This window comes from Diospyros lotus, chromosome 1 (genome assembly GCF_014633365.1).
Source record: "Diospyros lotus cultivar Yz01 chromosome 1, ASM1463336v1, whole genome shotgun sequence".
Taxonomy (NCBI): Eukaryota; Viridiplantae; Streptophyta; class Magnoliopsida; order Ericales; family Ebenaceae; genus Diospyros; species Diospyros lotus.
In genome coordinates, this window is record NC_068338.1 from 20,572,197 (window position 1) to 20,587,057 (window position 14,861).

At 33.5% G+C, this 14,861-nt stretch overlaps 1 protein-coding gene across 1 annotated transcript; it reads right to left on the bottom strand.

The window, feature by feature from the left end:
• Nucleotides 1-2,167: 2,167 nt before the first annotated feature.
• Nucleotides 2,168-4,200, bottom strand: LOC127808316 (uncharacterized). Its single transcript, XM_052346848.1, has 4 exons — nucleotides 3,559-4,200; nucleotides 3,103-3,444; nucleotides 2,774-2,994; nucleotides 2,168-2,621 (listed from the first exon to the last, which is right to left on the bottom strand). Exons 1-4 carry the CDS (start codon nucleotides 4,198-4,200, stop codon nucleotides 2,168-2,170), a joined length of 1,659 nt encoding a protein of 552 aa, XP_052202808.1.
• Nucleotides 4,201-14,861: the final 10,661 nt, after the last annotated feature.

Consider the following 14,861-nt stretch of genomic DNA (forward strand, 5'->3'; position numbering starts at 1 on the left):
TGGTATTCATATATCGGTGTGTGACTGATATATGTTACCGACGGTTGTATTGTTATGTATATATCAGTTATGACACTTTTATCGAAATTCATATATCGGTATTCATACATCGGTGTGTGACCGATATATGTTACCGACGGTTGTATTGCTATGTATATATCGATTATGACACCTTTATCGAAATTCATATATCAGTATTCATACATCGGTGTGTGACCGATATATGTTACCGACGGTTGTATTGCTATGTTTATATCGGTTATGACACCTTTATCGAAATTCATATATCGGTATTCATACATCGGTTAATGACCGATATATGTTACCGATAATGTATTGTATTTATATATCGATATTCGATGTCTGTTACGATCATTTATTTATAACCGATATGTGTTTATGATATTTTGTTTAAATCCTTGCAGCACATGGACGCCTACGTGTACATGCTTAACAAGAGAATGAAGGAATCGCGTACTTACAATAAGGAGTTAACATTGGTTGATACAACATTTGCCGTAAGTTATACAAAAATCAATATATATCAAAATATTTATATAGAATTAACTGTTTATTTTGGAAATTAACCATTTATCATTTTGACTTCACACAACAAGCCTTGAAAAGTGATTGAGATCTTTATAAGGCAGGCAAATGGAAGACATGGGATGATCACAACATCCCTGTTGTATTTTTTTTGGGTTGAGACAGGTTACTCCAGCCTTTTTTTGAACGCGAATAACATGCTCTACCCTGCAAACATCGATAATAATCACTGGGTTCTAGTTAGGGTTGATTTGGACGCTCAACGTGTTCATGTTTACTCCTCTACCAAACCCATTGGTTATGAAAAGAAGTTTCAATATATGGTAGAGATGATACCAAAACTTCTAACAAAATGTGGATACGGAGATTTGAAATCTGGATTTATTGTGAAGGATAAATGGGACTTAAAAATTGAGGACGCTCCACAGCAAACTGGGTAAGCAACATTAATTTATTTTTATTATTTAAAGTTGTTTTGATTGTGATGCCTATTGATTTTTGCAATTTGCTTACAATTGGCAGGGGTGGTGATTGTGGATTTTTGTTCTGAAGTGGATGGAATTAATGGCCCACAACAAACCAATTGTAGAAATGACCTAGTTAAAAGCTTCAAAATTCAGAACTTAAATGGCTTGGGAGCTTTATACGTTTGCAATATTGGATGCAATGGATTTTGCAGCCAAGATTGCAGATAAAATAGACAAAAAGAGAAATAAAAATTGAACAATTATATTTGTACTTATTTGTAAATTTACATTCTTTGCATAGTACATATTGTGTACAGGTTATTGGAATACTCGCAATGATTGTTATCATTCGTTGAACATAGTTGTATTATAACTGTAAATTTACCTTATTGTAATAAAAATTTAAATTTAATATAAATTATAAATGCATCTAGATTATTGTAATATGATTGGAGAATTTAAATATACATACACTGATATCGGTTATGAAACCAAAGTAGGTAATAAACATCTATACCGATATCGGTACAACATATCGACCAAATACCGATGTAAATTACCCATATCTTTTTTATTCTATTTCATCGGTTTACATACGTTGGTTATATGCACCGATATCCTAATACAAAGGTTATTCATTTGCAAAATATCGGCCGATGATCGATTCAAACAAACCGATATCCTCCTCATTAATCGTAATCGGTTATCGTACGTCGGTTACGTGACCGATACATAAGAACTGATACCTTATTACATAATTTTGCATGTTGGTATATAACCGATATCGGTTTTTAATTATAAATTAAACTTGTATTCCTTGTTAGATCGGTCTCTTAAAATCGATAGTGTTAGCACATGGATGTGTCGGTTAATATAGATCGGATATTAATGCTAATATATCGGATTCCATATATATTGTGTAGGTTACCGATGGTCGGATTCCATACAGAATTTTGTTTCATCGATTTACATAAATGGTGATGATAACCGATATGTCAGAACCGATATCGATCATCAAAGAATTTCTTTTTAAATACTGCAATGATACCTGCTCCATGGTTGTTAAATATTTGAATGTATATTTAAATATTTATTACAACATTGGTGAAAGAAGCAAATATATAGGTTCAATACAAGCATATATGTCAGATGATTCAAACATGATCCACTCTTGCACCTTTACTGCTGCCTTCCTTTTTTTCATCCAGACTTATTGGATTTGAGCAAGTTTGGCGATTGTGGCCAATTTGACCACAACGACCACATTTTACCCTCCTCTTCTCTTTATCGACTGAAGGAATTTGGCATGTCTTGCGTCTTCCACATGGGCATCTAGTTGCCGGAGGTAGTAAATTAATAGATGCACTTTCGTTTGGTACGATCCAATCGGCCTGACTGCCCACCGACATAATTGGATTGGCATAGGCATACAACAGAGCCTCTGTTTGGTAGTATGCAGACGACAAAGTGTATGGGTCAATATTACATGAAGGTGCAGCAGCCAGGGCATGTCCACATGGCAATTTGTCGAAATCAAACACCCGACATATGCAAGTTTTCGCCTTCAAGTCTACTATGCCACTGGAGTTACCATATTTGACATTGAATCTATAATATCAATCAGTTCTGACAGCCAATATTGGGATAATGCAAATCTTTTAGCTATTTGTCCTTCATCCCAAGAGGTGAGATGTCCACCCATCTTACTAGCATAACCCCATCTCTCATAAAACCATTGTTGCAGCATATTCCTAATATACTCCATCAAACATTGAATAGGCAATTTACATGCATCCGCCAAAGCTGCATTGAGGCATTCTGCAATGTTTGTCGTCATTATATCAAACCGCTTCCCATCCAAATAGGCACGTGCCCAACGACTGAAGCCAGCTTCTCTAAGATAGGTGTCGACGGCTGGATCATATCGCTCGAGCTCGTTAAACAATTCATGGAATTCTGATTCTCGATAAGCCTTCGCTGCCTTGTAGAACAAAACATACACATTTTCATGCTTGAATTTAGCATTAACGTTCTAGCCAATGTGATATATACAATGTACGTGTAGTGCATTAGGGAAAACCGTCAGTACCGTCTTACTGATACTTTTATGCCTGTCAGACACAAATACCAAATCAGGTATCTCATGGCCAATTGCTGATCGCAATTTAATGAAGAACCATTCCCATGAGGCATCATTCTCGGAATCTCCTACTCCCCATGCTATAGCATATACATTTTTGTTACCGTCTTTGCATGTGGCAACAAACAAACTACCAAGATATTTACCCTTCAGAAAGCAAGCATCAATTGCAATTACGGGTCGCATTTGGCTACGAAATCCGGCAAGACATGCACCAATTGCCATAAATAGGTACTTGAATCTGCTCTCACTGTCACTCTCGATTTCAACAATCGTCCCAGGGTTTTTCAACTTCAACATGTACAGATAAGATGGCAGCAACTGGAATGATTCCTCCGCACCCCCCCGGATCATGTCCAAAGCCTTTTCCCGCGATCGTCATGCCATTGAATAACTTATGTTCACCCCAAATTCCTTGTGAACATTGTTGATAATGTTCTTAGGCTTATGAATACGCTTCACATCCATGTAATAGGGTTTTACATGAGAACCAATTACTCTGCTCTTCACTTGGCAATAACCACGCCGCATTATTGAAGATAAACATGAATGAGTATTTACATATTTCCTGACTACCCAACCAAAAGAAGTGCCAAGCGTTGTTTCCCTCAATCGCCATTGACACTGATCGTGCTTACACTTCATGTACAATACCTTCGTAGTTGACTTTACCACCTTGTATTCATAATTCTTTCTCAATGCCAACAAACTCATCCTTTGATGCAATTTAGATTTTGAAGCAAAAATTTGGTTTAACTCAACTTCTGACACCTGGGACGATGTTGCCGAACTAACCCTTGATAATCTCGAAGATGGGAGAAAAATAGGTTGCTCAGCGCCATCACCAACTTGTACATCGATATGGACCAATTTTTCAACATCAATCCCATTGAAAACTTCTACTTCTCCAGACCTTGCTCTTACATCATCACAATTAAAAACATCTTCAGCACTATGTCCACCATCATCATAATTGACTTCTTCAAGCCCATTCTTATCCACAGGATCATCACAATTAACATCGTGGTGAAAACCATCCATATTCATGTTCCTTGTGGACTCGTTGTTCGACCATATTGGACTATCGCTGCCCAATATCTTTATCTTTTAAGCTTATGTTAAACATATTTAATAGTATAGTATATATTATTTCGAAACTCGTTAGAATTAGAATTCTTATAAATGACGTTTATCTTAACTTTCCTAGCCTTCGAATAACATCTATCTCTTGTAGAAAACATTTATCTTTTCGGAGAAATTTTTGGATGTCGGAGTTATTTAGTTTGCGCGTTGCGTGTGACCTCCTACGTACAAAAAAATTTACACCTTTTAACCCAAAAATTTATCTTGGGTTTTGGGTTTTTTTAGTTTTTTAATGGACTTTTGCCTATGAAATACCAATTGCTCCCTATTCTTTTATTCGAGTTTCTCGGATGGAAGAGTAGTGTCGTGGCTTGTCCTTATTTCTCTTTCTTTTGACGATTGTTGTTGATCTTAGATCAATCTTGCACTCTTGCATTTTCGACTTTTAAACCATTATCATACTTTTGCACTTCAACTTTAGGTTATGCTCGATCATTCTTGTGCATCTATTGCCTTTGATTATGGGTTATCCTAGACCATTTTTGTGCTTTGAGTGTTTTCATGCATCCTATACTTTTGATGTTAGATTCTCTCTGTCATTCTAGTGATTCTTGTGTTTTATTTGATTTCTTGAACTATTATCGTGCCTTTGTACTTCAATTTTTGAATTGTTCTTGCATGTTTAAGATTCGATTTTTAAACTGTTCTCATGGCTTCGGTCTTTTGCAACAACTAATCTTCATTCTCCGGCATTGCTTTGTTTTTCGGCATTACTTTGACGATCACATGCAACCATCGAATTCCCTCACATTGCCCGATCTTATGCTGATTGACCTTTTGCGGTTGTTGGCCTTCCACTATCATGGCCATTGTCATGCCTTTTCCGTTGGGGCTTTCGAGTTTGCTTCCTCCAAAAGCTTCTCTTTTAATAGCCTAATAGCTTTTTTCTTTCCCCAACTTCCACAAAAAGCTTTATAATATATATATACACATACACATAGATATAATGCATCACAATGCTTCCATGGCTTCTTTTCTTATTTTCTTATAATATATAAATATATATATATATAATATGATATATATAACCTAATGTCCCGTAGTTTCTTTTTCATTTATATATATATATATGTATATGTATAAAGCAAAAATTGAAAAAGAAAAAAATATCAGGTGCAAAATATTAAATGAAGGAGTAGAGCATTAATCAAATTATTACATACATGTATATACCAAAAGTCTTCCTCATTTATTCATTGAAACTCATCACTATTTGTTTCCCATAACATTGATATATGAAACTTTACTAACTTAGCATATATCGCAGATGCATTTCCCAGTTGCAATTAGACAATGTTTGATACTACAATAAGGCCAACATATTTTTTGGCAATCATTGTCATTTCTGCACTTTGTCTCATCCTTTGAAACAAATCTTGTCTCAACCCTTGTTGCTTTTGCTCCTTCCATTCGAATTGCATCGACATTTTGTGAACCTATAATATATACATATATGTTAGTCGCCTCATTATATATGAAATCATCTATTTAGTAAACATTTGGTTATGATTTTGAAAACAAATTTTTGGAAATAATGTTGAAATTCTAATTTAGGAAATCATAAGATTTTATTTTTAATGATTTTGAGAACTCGTTGGGGGTAAAACAAACAAAAATCAAATGAAAAAAAAGTGTTCTAAAGTCTTGGGTTTTGAAAGTATAAAAAATAAGAAACAAAAATGTAGAAATTACAATAAATATATAGTCTTTAGGGATAGAGAGAGAGAGAAATAACCAAAGACAAAGACGATGAGGATGGCCAAGAAAACTATTTTCTTGAGAAGTGTCTTCTTCATATTTTTTGGATTGTGTTTCGACGACTAACTTGAACAAGAAAACCTTTTCTTGGAGCCAATATATAAAGAATAGTGTGACTTATTATGGTAATGATAATAAATGCTTTGTATTCGTGTGGTTGGTTATGAATCAATGTATATCATATATATTCAATGTATTACATTTGAATTTAATAGTTTTCTTTTGATAATAATTGGTAAGATTATTTTTGTTGCAGCATTTAAAGGTTGTATGAAACATCTTTGACCTTGCAATATGTCTTTTATTATGTTTTACACTAATTTAATTTCAAAGAAGAATATACTTTTTTAAATTAAAATATTATGCATTATATCTTATATTAAGGGATCAGGTGGTGTACATTTCACGTATTAATTTGCCTAGAAAGCATTTAAATTAAAATATGAAAGACTTATGCATTTTGTTCTAAAAAATTTCAATACAATTTCATAAAGTCTATTTGTGTTAATTATGACTTAATTTTTTTTCCTACTACTCTATAATACATAATATAACAAAAGCTATAAGATATCTTCCAACCCAATTCTTTAATCAAAAACTTTAGAGGTTATCCTAAAAATAATAAAATTACACGTGTCATCTATCCGTTACTATCTAATTCATTGTCATAATATATTTTAATCAATAGAAAAGGGAACTGATTCAAGGACCCATCCTATTGAATTCAAAAATAATAAGAATTATATGTCATGTTCTTGAATTAGAAATATTCATTTATGACAAATATCTTTGCAGATTTTAGAATATTATGAGAATATTTTGTATGTCGTGTAGATTGTTTTACAATCTTCCTATACTTATTTATTACCTGTTTGATGTAGTCACACATGGGCTCCAATTCTAGGGTCGTCGCAAGTGATTATTCATCTTCTAACCTTTTTAAAAATATTCAAAGTTACCATTGTGGATCATTGGACTATTAAAATTTTATTTTTCTTTATTTTATAATCGTTAGAGATTAATCTTCATCGAGATCACGCACTATAACACTCTTAATCACATGTAGAAAGCATTCATATTCAAAATCTTTATCTTAATTTCTTGCATGTTTATGTTAAACATACTTAATAGCGTAGTATATATCAATCATGCCATCAATGTCATGGAGGCCACTACATATATTGTTATTAAAGAATATGTCTAATTATATGTGATATATTTATAACACCATGCTTTTTCAAGGCATGTTATAACCTTGAGAATTCAAGATTTTTTTAGTAATTATAAATTTTACCTAAAATTTCTCTTTTTACCTTTTTCATGTAAAAACTTCAATAAAAAATAAAGTCAAGGTAAGTAATTAGAGTTTTAGCATGAAATATAATCCAAGTCAAACTTGAATTTAAGCATCATTACCTTAATTAAAAATATAAATCTTTAAATATGTTCTAAATCGTTTCAAAATCCATAAACCTATAATTTCTAATGATAAAAATAAAATAGCATAGATCTCAACTTTTGCCACCTTTCCATTTTCCTTAGCTATGGTTTGGCTACCTGGTATGTTTGAATAATATCGATAAGATATTGTTGTTATCGACATACAATAATAATTTTATTTGATAGGAAACGTCGTCGTCTAACCTCCTGAGTTTGTAAGAAAAGAAATAGTCAAATGGTGCAGAAAGGTCTTCAAGCAAACATTTCGATACTTAAGTCAGATACTCAGTATGATGAAGGTTACATTGAAATCAGTATTAAAGATGTACTTTTTCTAGAATGAGTGTTTGCCTATTTATAGAAGGGCATTGAGTAATCCAAAGTAGTCCAAAATTAGAATTCTTACAGAAAACGTGTAAGGGCCCACTCTCGAATATTTTCACTAGCATAGGATATTTGAAATGAGGTCGTTACAATGATGATATAGAACAAGACCATATTAAAACAAACAATTCATTTCATTACTAGCAGCGAAAACTTAAGTAAGATTCAATTACATTTTCAATACCTCATAAGTCTAGGCTCAAGGCCATACATAATAAATAAGAGGCTCTAGTGTGAATTAACAAAATAAAAATCATTTCATTATAAGTCTCACCAAAATGCTATTAAGGATCTTCAAGGTATAGAAAGTGTCTTCGTACACCACTATCCCTAGGCATTATTCTAACTGGACTCGCCCCCAATAACAACCTTTCTTTTACCTGGAATGACAAAGAAGATCAAGTGAGTCACAAGACTCAGCAAGTTCGAAAAATAATGAATAATGAATAGGATCCAAGAATATAGTGATACCAAAAAGAGTAATCAAGAACTCAACAGTTATGTACAAGATTAATAGTTTATGATTTTATCAATTCCAATTTAAATATATCATGCTACCATGTACCACTATACAAATGTGCATATAAATTCAATGTCAATATTAAATCTCGCAGGCTCGCAAGCCATCAATCAACACATGCAAAAGTGCATTATATTAATAAAATGTCACAAATAAATATGGAGCCAACCTGTTGGGCTATGGTCATCTCATCTCGTGCCAGGTGCTCTAGGATACCCTTTCTCTTCGCGCAAAATAATAGATGCGCAAGATATATATACATAATGTACATGTATGCATCATGTATGCATTTGCCAACGACATGCATTTAAATCCTTGTTCTCCCAATATAAATACTTTCAACACAATTCACCCATACCGGGTCTTTCACCGTCATCGGATAAATCCAACATAACTTACTTTATAATATTTACCAAATTCATAATGCAATTTATAACACCATTTATATCACCAAAATAATTTTGGGAGATGTTATTTACGATTAAATCTTGATTCACCTTTTGAGAAGTATTATAGATTTAATAAGTTATTTTTCCTTCATATAATTTCCTTGAATTCATTTAACTAGCCAGTATGCATTTACTTGCATTCATGCTCATAGCTCAACCATAAGAAAGAATGGGCAACCCAAAAAGAATTACATATCAAGGATTCCTTAAATTTTTAGATTTTTGGGTGATTTCAAAGGACTAACTCGGGTTCCATATTTGATCAATTGCCCCAACCAAAATTTTTAAATTGAATTTCAAGAACTTTAGTTTCAAGAATAACAAACGGATTCACAGTCAGAATTATCCAACAAAAGTTATTCCACAAAAACTATAACAATGCAGAATTCAAAACAGTAAAATTCTAGATTTTTGGCCAAGATTGATGAGGCCATTATTGACTCAATATGAAGCCAAATAACACGGGTAATATATCAAAATGAAGCCTAGGATATCAAGTTTATATCCCAACAAATGGATTTTAGGTCAAAGATGGGAACAAAAAGTTAAAGGCCAAAGAATACCATGTGGTTAGATTACACGAAAACAGTAAGTTACTAATTTCTTGATAGAAATTAATTGGGTAATGGGCTCAAAACGTAACCAAATCATTCAAATAATACATTGAATCGAAGCCTATATAGTCTAGTTTCCAACACATCAAACGGATCTTAAATCGAATATCATCACAATGAGATATAGTTAAAAGAATGAAGCATGGTCAGATTCGCTACAGTAAACCACGAATTTGAGAGGCACATTCGAATGATTTCTGGAACCTTCGGATGATAGAGAAATTCATTCAGATGAGGGCACTGTTGCATCCAAATGTTAGGCAAAAATTAGCATAATTTGATCAACTTTCATGAAATTCATCCAGATGTGGGAGAAATTCATTCGAATGAATATAGATATGAGAGACATTCGAATGCCTCAAGACACATTCAGATGAGGATACACATTCATGAGGGGGCATTCGGATGGAAACATGAATATATTCAGATATGGCTTTATACATATAAGGGATATTCGAATGTTACATATAGGCATTCAAGTATGGTATAAGTAAAATTTGCTGGAGATATTTGGATGAGTATAAACATATTCGGATGGCTTTATGTATACACTAAAGTGATAGCCGGATGAGCACAGGCATATTTAGATGGTTAATTTGCACATTCAGATAGATTTATAAAATTATGAATGCAACATTCGAATGACCTAAGACCTATTTGGATGGAGCTATACACTGGAACAAAAAAAATGGCATTCAGATGTAACACTGTAGCATCCGGATGTTTAGACAAAAATAAGAACGAATGAATCAAATTATATGAGATGCATTCGGATGTGGGAGGAACTTATTCGGATGCGGCTTTATTTTCATAGAGGGGACATCTGAATGGAGCATTTACATATTCGGATAAGCTCACAAATATATCACGGCTTTGGCTAGAATTTAATGAAGGTATCCGAATGTGTTTAGGCCTATTCAGATATGCATTTGGACTTTTGTGTCTACCATTCAGATGGTCGAGAGCCTATTCAGATGGGCATGAGTACTTATGAGGGGACCATCCGGATGAGTATCCTCTCATTCGAATGTCATGCATACATATGTATATATAGCCATCCAAATGAGTATCCTCTCATTCGAATGTAATGCTTACATATGTATATACAGCTTTGTTAGATACAGATGATTAAGTTTTTGTATCCTTCCTTGAGAAAAAAAAATGCCATTCATGAAGGGAAAATGGGGATGAATCAAACCCCACAAATGAGACATCAATGAGATCACAAGAGTTCAAGATTTGAAGATTCAATAACCATAACAGAGGAAAGTACACACACACCCAGCACGACGGATATATGAATAAATATATATATATCTTACTGTAAGGCAACGAGAAAAACCAAACAGAGAGATGTGCACGATGAAGAAGAGAAAATGACTTGCCTGGAATGGAGAAATCAAGATGAAGCACCCGTAACAAAAGCCTAATCAGCCGCAGGAAGCATAAGCACTACAAAAAAACAAGAATTTAGTAACGAAAAAATCCGTCGCTAAAGCTTCAAATTCTGTCGCTAAAATTGGTGTCGCTAAATTTTAGCAAAGGGAATTAGCAACGGAGCAATTCAGTAATAGAATCAGCGACGGAATTTTATTCGTCGCTAATTCCTGTCACTAAACAACGACGGAAATGTCCCCGTCGCTAAACACATTCCGTCGTTGAATCAACCATGGAAAAAAAATAAAAGCAACGCCTGCACTCTGTGTGGGCGTTGCGTGGCATCGCCTCTGCCAGGCACTTGGCGAGCCCACCAACAGCCACATGGCGGCGCTGGAATTATTTTCCAACATGAGGATTTTTCTTGACTTTCCTAGGGATTGAACCCTGGACCTCCAATCTCCCCACTACGCAAGTGACCAGCTGATCTAGAACACTTCTTAGTTTATCAAGTGCATAAAATATTTTTATAGTATTTTTGTTTAAACTTTTCAGAATTACATTTGCACCCCAAAATTTTTCAAACTCATTTTTAAAATATTCCATCACTTATTTTGAATTTTATTTTTATTTTTATTTTTTAGCGACGGGTATGACTCCGTAGCTAAATTTTAAATTTTTTATTTAATTTTTTTTATTAGCGACGAGTATGACTTGTAACCAAATTTTAAATTTTTTATTTAATTTTTTTTATTTTTTAGCCACGGGTGTTACCCGTTGCTAAATTTTAATTTTTAATTTATTTTTTAGCGACGGGTTTGACCCATTGCTAAAATTTAATTTTTATTTATTTTTTTAGTAACGGGTTTTACCCCGTCGCTAAAATTTTAAATTTTTTATTTATTTATTTTTTATTTTTTAGTGATCGGTGTGCCCCATCGCTAAATTTTATATTTTTTTATTTAATTTTTTTATTTTTTAGTGATGGGTGTGCCATATCGCTAAATTTTATATTTTCTATTTAATTTTTTTTATATTTTAGTGACAGGTGTTATCCGTCACTAAATTTTAATTTTTAATTTAACTTTTTTTTATTTTTTAGCGACGTGTGTGACTCGTTGCTAAAATTTAATTTTTATTTAATTTTTTTTAACTTTTTAGCGACGGGTTTTACCCAGTAGCTAAAATTTTAAATTTTTTATTTTTTAGAGATGGGTGTGCCCCGTCGCTAAATTTTATATTTTATATTTTTTAGCAATGAGTGTGACCTCGTGGCTAAATTTTAAAATTTTATTTATTTTGTTTTATTTTTTAGCTACGGGTTTGACCCCGTCGCTAAAATTTAATTTTTTATTTAATTTTTTAGCGACGGGTGTGACTCTGTAACTAAATTTTTATTTTTATTATTTAGCGATGGGTGTGACCTCGTCGCTAAATTTTATATTTTATATTTAATTTTGTAGCGAAGGGTGTCGCTTGTCGCTAAATTTTAATTTTTTATTTAATTATTTTTATTTTTTAACGACGAGATTTTCGTCGCTAATTCTGTTGCTAAATTTAGTGATAGGTTTTTCCGTCACTAAATTAAAAAATATTTAAAAATATTAGCGACGAAAATTCCATCGCTAAAAATTATTTTTCTTGTGGTGAAGGAAGCAACTACAAGCAGCAGCAACAGTAAGAACAGACAAAAAGAGAAGAACGCGTAGGAGGTGAAGACGTAGAACAATGGAACAGTGGGGAGGCAAAAGGGGATATGCGAATTGGCACTGAAATGGAAGCAAACTATAGTGTCTAGAAGAGAAAGGTGGGCTACAGCAGCAAGTCTGCACGCCAACCTTCATAAAGACTAAATTGCCCCTCATTTTTTTGATAACTATTGTGACATGGATACAACAATAAATTTGTAAAAAGGAAACGTCGTCTTCAAGCCGCATGAGCCTGCAAAAACAAGAAAATAGTCAGAGGGCGCGGGGAGGTCCCCGCACAAACACTCCAACGCTTCAGTTAGATATTGAATATAATGAAAAAAAATGGTATTGAAACAATATCAAAGACCTTCCCCCTTTTTTAGGAATGCATACCTGCATATTTATAGAGAAATATAGAGTGATTCAAATTGTAACAAAATTAAGATTCTTGTTGATAACGCTTATCTTGATGAATCCTAATCTGATTGGGAATGGAATAGTTGTAGATAATATCTATCTTGGTATTCTAAATCTATTAGAATTAAGATATAGATAATTTGTATATTTTATAGATGATATTTATCTTGCCATTTTTAGGGATATAATTTATTAGGGATGATACTTATCCAAATATTTCATAATCATTTTATAATTAGAATTCACTATGGATAATTATCTATAATTTTCTTGGAATATTCAAAAGAATTTTTAAATGTCAGACTTATTGTGTTTGCGCACTTTGTGTGGGACCCCCTCGCATATGGGAAATTTATGCCTTTTAGCCTAAAAAGACATTTTGGGCTTTTGGACTTACTTGACCCTTTAATGGGCTTTTACCTATGACATAACAATTGCTCCCCACTCTTGCCTTTGGCTGCAAGGCAAAGGGAAGAGTACGCTGACTATGCCTCACAGTTGTCGGGCTACTCGTAGGACAACGGTTTTATTTTCTCCTCATTGCCAAGCTATGCGCAGGACAATTGGCCTTTTGTTTTTACCTCATTATCGGGTTATATATAAGCAGGGTAAAGGATTTGTTTTTCCCTTGTTGCCGGGCTATGCATGGGGCAATGGGCTTTGTTTTCTCTTTGTTATCGGGCCATGTGCGGGACAATTGACTTGTTGTTTTTCCCTCGTTGGCGGGTTATGTGCAGGGCAACGGGTTTTTTGTTTTTTGCCATAATATTGTGGCTCCCCAGTTTCGTGTGTATATGCTTGTTGGAATATTTGTGGGCGAAATCTGTAATCCGAAATAATATCAATATTTTATTTTCGCAGTTTGGCATACCACCTACATCCGCCATCCAAGAATATTTTGTTTTCGCGGTTCGACTTAATGCCTACGTCCACACTGAGAGAGAATATCCATATTTTGTTTTCGCGGTTCGGCGTACTGCTTACATCTGTAATTAAAGAATAATAATATTTTATTTTTGTGATTCGACGTAACGTCTACATTCGCAATTTGGAAGAATACCAAAATTTTATTTTTGCGATTCAATGTAACGTCTACTTCCACAATTAAAGAATAATAATATTTTATTTTTGCGGTTCGACATAACGCTTACGTCCGCAATCAGAGAGAAGATCCATATTTTATTTTCACAGTTCGGCGTAACGCCTACATCCGCATGTGTTCAGGGCAAGTTATTCGTCTGCTCACGTTTATTGACCCCCAAACATTTTATAATAGAATTAATTAAAATTTAAATCAATGGTATGAGCATAAAGAAATTAATTAAACCGGAAAGAGGAAGAAAAAACTCCATGCCAGATTTGGAACAGATTTGGGTGCCGAATCTTCTTGCTGCTTCTTGCCCGCGTTGCCTTCTTCCTGGCTGCTATGGCGTGATTTGCCTTGCTTCTTCCTCCCTTACTTTCTCGATTTACACTCTTTTTTCCAGGGAAATGCTTCCTCCAACAATTCTCATAATAATACAATATGTATGCATATGTACATATCTATGTAATACAACACAATGGCAGAGGCATCTTTTTTGTGATTTTATTTTATGTCAAGCATCCACGAGAACTTCTTCTTACAACATATATATATATATATATAAAGAAGCTATAAAATATGCATACGAAGTGCCTTCAGGAGATTCTTTTATATATATATAACAATCTTTTTCACTAGCTTCCACTTGAAGCTTTTCTCAATATATTATAATATGAATGCATATGCATATGATATGTATATATGTGCGTATGATACAAAATAATGGTAGAATTACTTCTTTCTTTTCTACGATTGTATTTTCTGCCAAATTACCCATCTAGTTTCCACGAGAAGCCTCTCATAACACACATAAATCTTTATGCCATTTTT